The following is a 6,488-nucleotide window of genomic DNA, read 5'->3' as shown; positions in this document are numbered from 1 at the left end:
AACATCATTCCTGATCCCTTTTGACAAGTGGGTGAAGTGATGAGGGGCTAAAACACCTTTTGCTGAAGCTTCTCCTACTCACCCTGGAAACCACTGCAGATCATACCTTCTTGGTGGCCCCTGCAGGGCTGGGACTGACCTGGTCTGCGCTTCCAGCACACACTGAATCCAGTCACAGCCGTATTCTGCAACTGCTTGCCTCACTTTGTTAAAGGATATCCTCCAAAGCATTGTCACATCACTGAAATAGACCAGCTGGATGGAGCTAGTAGCCAAGGTGGGATGTAGGTGTGAATGAAAGCTGAAGCTGCCAAATCCCTTTGCTCCTCAGAAAATGGCATGTAATGAGAAGGAGAAATGACATTGATACTTGTGGTCAAATCAGAGTAAAGGAAAGACTAATGCGATTGGTCCCAGCAGCCATGGCCCAACTCCTTCCAAGTATGGTGGTTACTGGGCTGCCTGAAACAGAATATTATCTAAATAGCCATGCCTGCAACATTTGCCAACAGGATAATTTGGGCAACCAGCAATGTCCAACAGTATAAAAGACAAAATATAATATCTGGAGTACATATGTGAGCTTCTCTCTCTCTCTATATATATATAGTTAAAATATGTAACATTTTTTTAATTACTTTTATACAGAGAAATAAAGACTTGAAAAATGACCTTAGGAAATGTTTCAGGATTCATCATCCAAGGGTTCTCTGATACTCCTGAGCTTCAAATCCCTCTTTTTGTGCTATTCCTTGTAATCTATCTCATCATTCTGCTGGGAAATCTCATCATATTCTTAGTCATTTCATGCAATCCTCACTTACACACCCCCATGTACATATTCTTGCTGAACCTTTCACTCATAGACATTTCTTACACCTCAAATGTTTTACCTAATTTGCTACATATTCTTCTCACACAACAAAATAACATTTCATTCTTGGGGTGTATGACTCAAATGTTTGTTTTTGTGGCCTTGGCTGGCAATGAATTCTTTCTCCTGACGGCCATGGCATATGATCGTTATGTTGCCATCTGTGATCCCCTTCATTACATTGCCCGAATGAGCAGGAAACACTGTGCTGGGCTTATAACTGCAGCATTCACTGGTGGGTTTGGTGAATCCATGGGCCATGTTACCCTTATATCTAAACTATCATATTGTGCTTCCCATCTTATTAACCATTTTTTCTGTGATATCACACCATTGCTAAAACTTTCCTGCAGCAGCACTTTTAGTGCGGAACTTTTTATTTACATTGTAGGGATATTGCTGGGTTTCAGTCCCTTCCTCCTTACTCTGGCCTCATACATATTTATCATCTCTGCTATCCTGAAAATACAATCCTCAGAGGGGAGACAAAAAGCCTTTTCTACCTGTGCTTCTCACCTGGCCTGTGTGATAACCCTTTATGGGACAATTATTTGCCTGTATATGAGACCCACCACAAGTTATAACATTAAAACTGACAAGTATTTCTCACTTCTGTACATTGTCCTGGGCCCTATACTAAATCCTTTTATTTACACATTGAAAAATATAGAATTTAAATCTTCTCTAAATAAAATGATGCAAAGATGTCACCAGTTGATGGCAGTCAATAAAACTTCAGTCTAAACATCCTATACTGAAAATAAAATGATTATATAGCATAAAAAAAACCATATTCCATGCTGTACATTGTCCTGGGCCCTGTGCTAAATCCTTTTCTTTACACACTGAAAAATAAAGAATTTCTGTCTTCTCTAAATAAAATGACGCAAAGATGTCGACGTCACCAGTTCATAGCAGTCAATAAAACTTCAGTCTTAACATCCTACTTGGAAAATTATTGTAGGGACCCATAGGGTTAAACTGCCCCTATGACTGTAAACCCTACCCCTTCCTAGTTTACACTGCTATTGGGCAAAGACCCATGTATCTAGTTATTCTTTTTACTTGTACCTTATTGGTTATTTGGGTTGATCACACCTCTTGCACTCTCATATAGTGTTTAGCAGGCGGGTGTGTCTTCCTCTTTGGCTATTTGAATGAGGACTATCTAGAATAGCAGAATACCGTAAGAGCACTCTCTAGGAGAGTGAGGTAGAGAGAACTAGATATCAAGAGCAGTTCAGGCTCCAACCAGGAGGTTAGCTGGAAGTACCCTTCCACACAGGCAATGTTGCCTTAGCCTAGGAAAACGGTTAAGACGCAGGATACAGGTTAGTGAAAATCCCTGATCCATAGTCGGCTGAAGGACCCATCCAAGCTAAAGGTATTCAACCTGAGGACTGGAGTAACTATCCAGGCTGCCCTCCATAGTGGTGCCGTGCTTACAAGTACTTTACCCTGCCCAGTCTCCCAAAGAGGTGGGATAAACCAGTGGCATCCTCTCTTGCTATCCTCAGTGGGTTCTGCTATATCTGCCTTTGTGAGTATATTGCTATAACCCTGCACTTCTACTTGTCTTTGACAATAAACTTGTTCTATTTGTTCAACTGCAAGAACCTTTTGGCGTCCATCTTTACTGCACACAGCAAAGTGGGCACTAATTTATGGCCAAAGTAAATGCCTTTACATGTAAATAATGTCATCTGGGGAACCCAGAAAGATAAGAGATATAAAGAGAAATAATGTGTTAAATGCAGTGACACAATATATGAACAAAAACAAAATGTTTTAGCATACCATATGAACGAAAAAACGGACTAAGCTTTCTTTTTCTCTATTTTTCTGTCTCTGTGCAACAAATTATAGCCTTCTATATGTACTGCCCAATCACGTGACTCTTCAGCCATGTTCAAGAGATTTTTAACTGTTTTTTGAATAGCAGATGAATAGCAGATGAATAGCAGATGACTGTATAATTGACATATACAATAACAAGTATGGCTGAAGTTGGGCTAAAGTGAGCTCAATTAGGCCTATATTACTGATATGTAAGCCTTTGTGGCCCAGACCTCTGTTCAAGCTTCCCAAAAATAGTGAACTTAATAGTAAATCTTAATCTTATCCTCACAGTCCATGACATTTGCTGGCTCCACGGAATTTGTAAAAAGTGCCTAGAACCGGAAGTAGTAGGGACTCAAATTATTGGTAATACAGAACAATACAATTAATCTTGGCCTGGACCTTAAGAAGCCTTGTGTTGATGCTCTGTCTGCTCTATTTCATCTGCCATTATTACAGCACATAGAGCATAAGTCATGGAAGATGAATATCCTATAGACCGTTTGTGATATTTGTGGTGTCAGTAATAGAGGCCGCCTTGGAATACTTGTACAGCTTAGCATAACATTTAGAGAAGATCTATTTTTGAAAGGCATCATGAACATTTAAGTTGCTATGCCAAACATTTTATCAATGGGCGTCTCAGTAAGGGCCATTCCCCTAGTTAAGGAACCATTGATTAAGGTGTATGCAGAAAAACAATTTTTATTGTGATAAAATTAATAATTGTTTGATGTTTTCAATGACAAAATGTTATAGTTCTTTGGCTATATATAAGTACAACTTGTTGTAGCCATAGGGGACAATGAATGTTTCGAAGCAACTGAAACATTAGTTCATCCCCTTAGTAAGAAGCCCACTAGAGATGCTGAGAAATAGCTATGAAAACATGTGCTGTAATGCCTTGAAAGGATAGAGATCTACAACTGCTTACAGTGCTAATAAATAATATGCTGTATAAATATTTTGGCTCTGTTAGGGGCTGTGCCGACTTTATCAGTCCATACCACTTAAGATGGTAAAAAAACTGGTGAAATGAACCAGAACAACATGGAGATAATCTGCCCGGGAGAATTGACCACAATCACTTCCAAACACTGTGCAAAGATGATATGTACTTAGCACAACAAAGTGGCAGTTGTGATTGCTGCTAAAGGTGGTTCTACCATTGATTGAGGAATTAACTCTTCTTTCTCATGATTAAAAAAAAATTGTAACTTCAAGTGCCAACTTTGTTTTCTTTGTAAATAAACTTTAACAATGCAGATTTTCATTCAAGGCTGTAAAATGTAGAAAAGTCCAAGGAGAGAGTCAATACTTGTGTGTCTATGAAGAATTTGATCACATAAACATTATTAGCGGGTTTACTACCCATGTAAATTTCTAGCGCAAGTGGCCCTGCGAGTGCCCATACAGGCTATTGGGGTGGGATACAGTGTATGCTTAGTACAACATTAACATTAATAGGAAGCGAATGTGACAATTTAAAGTAAAGTGTGTTCCCTTTGTACCTTTGGACTGATGACTGATGATGAATTGTGTATACACACTAGTCAGGGGCCCAGATCAACACCAGAACATGCAATCATCAAAGGAAATTTAGAGATCAAAGTCAAGATAGAGGCCAAATCAGTTACAATAAACAAAAAGTAAATATTCAGCTTTGCAGTCGGAGTTGGACTAATGTGGGGAAAGAATCAGGATCAACATGTATTGTACAGCCTACAAAGGAACTTGCTCAATGGGTGATGGGGTTCCTATAAGAGGTCCCATTACCAATAACATTACAGAATCCTGAATTAAACCTGTTGAAATATCATTTCCAGAGCTTTTTCCCTGGAGAGATATTTATCATAAAGATACCAGATTCCACAAGCTGCAGTTATTATAGATAATGAGCTGATTATTGTGTATTCCCTGAGGAATTCCCTGTGTCACACTGGTTATATAAACTGGGTTCCTAAAGAGACCGGCAGACTCTGTGCCCCTGCATGGAAGAACCTTCTGCTCCTCAGGCTGAGCAAAGACAAGATCTATCTGACTAATGTATTTGTATGATAAAAGGTTTTGATAGGAGCACTGCAAGGTGAGAATGTAGGTAAGTAATGGAGGGCAGTGAGGGTTGATACAAGCGCTTTGGTCTTAATTACTATTCCCTAAAAGTACAAGATACATTTGTGTAAATATTCCGTGAAAAGAACATAAGAATTTCAAAATAAAAAATGTTGGACAGATTTTACAAAAAAGGTAAGCTTTTGTATTTATTAATTTCCTGATATTTATATAGCACCAACACATTATACACAGCAGAATATTGAACTTAGATTAGGAACCAACATTCAGTACAGACAAGATGGACAAAACCAGAAGCCTGGAAGCTGGATATAACATTTGTTGTACAGGAAACCAACTCATTTAAAAAATATTATTATGAATGGAAACTGATTCTTTCTAGAAACAATAAAATGTCTTAGTTTTAAACTGACTCTAATAAGTACAGTGTCATCTAATTTGCTGATGTTACAGTTGATATCAAAGCAAACAATGCACAGGGAATGTCTAGGGGTTCAGATTTGAAGCAGAAATAACAAACAACACAATTCTATTACAAACCCCACTGGGCGCCATTTTGCTGCTTCTGCCATGAGCAGTAGGTCTTAAAACTGACTCAGCCAGACACATCCATATTTGTGCTACACAACTGTATAAACATAAAAACTACACACCTGCAAAATGTATCCCCAAAGATTTTGGAAATCCATACTTTACATGTCTAGACCAATCGGGTTAAGATGTACCTCTTGATGTATCTCTGTCCAACTCCCTGCAACTCCCCACAGTTGAAAGGAACCTTTCACCACTGTCGTTCTTTTTCCAGCTCCTTAATTTGTCAAATTCTACTCGCAAGTTATAAAAGATTATTAAGGGCTGGAAGACTCCTGATAATATGAAACCATTGACAAATTAAGGAGTTGGAAAAGGAATGACAGTGGGGGAAGGTTCCTGTGTTACCTGTGCATCGTATGCCCTTGAGTGTGGACAGATAGACCAATGTGGCATAAATTCTGTCAGGGTGCTCGTTTATACCTTATCGGCAATAGCCAGCCATTTTTCCCAAACCCTATCATATGACTGTCTGGTATTGACCGTAACTGTTCCCCCCAGATTACAACAGAAACAAAAATTGGACAAAGCTCTAATAGACTCATGTTCTAAATCAAGTAAGATTCAGACTACTCCTCTGGCCATTTGGTTGTGCACCATTGATCTCTGAAAAAAGAGCCTTTGCCAGCACTGCCTGCAGCATCAGTATATAAGTTAAGTTCTACATTAGATGCTTCGGTTTCTTGCCAACATGTTCTACCATTGAGCTCCGCCAGGAATTGTTGCCATATTGCAACTGCTTGCCTCACTTTGCTAAAGGAAATCCCCCAAAGCGTTGTTACTTCACTGAAATAGACCAGCTGGATGGAGCTAATAGCCAATAGCAGGTGTGAATGAAAGCTGAAGCTGCCAAATCCCTTTGCTCCTCAGAAAATGGGCTGCCTGGAACAGAATATTATCTACATGGCCATGCCAACAGCATAAAAGACAAAATATAATATCTGGAGTACATGTGAGCTTCTCTATTTTACTTCTACTTTCAAACAGAGAAATAAAGACTTAAAAAATGACCTTAAGAAATGTTTCAGGATTCATCATCCAAGGGTTCTCTGATACTCCTGAGCTTCAAATCTCTCTTTTTGTGCTATTCCTTGGAATCTATCTCATCATT

At 38.9% G+C, this 6,488-nt stretch overlaps 1 protein-coding gene across 1 annotated transcript; it reads left to right on the top strand.

Annotated features, from left to right (window-relative positions):
• The first annotated feature begins 667 nt into the window (after positions 1–667).
• LOC116412343 (olfactory receptor 5V1-like) lies at positions 668–1,618 on the top strand. Its single transcript, XM_031906477.1, has one exon. The coding sequence runs from the start codon at positions 668–670 to the stop codon at positions 1,616–1,618; it is 951 nt and encodes a 316-aa protein (XP_031762337.1).
• The last annotated feature ends 4,870 nt before the right edge of the window (positions 1,619–6,488 follow it).

Source organism: Xenopus tropicalis, chromosome 7 (genome assembly GCF_000004195.4).
Source record: "Xenopus tropicalis strain Nigerian chromosome 7, UCB_Xtro_10.0, whole genome shotgun sequence".
Lineage (NCBI taxonomy): Eukaryota > Metazoa > Chordata > Amphibia > Anura > Pipidae > Xenopus > Xenopus tropicalis.
This window is presented reverse-complemented; position numbering and strand designations above follow the sequence as displayed.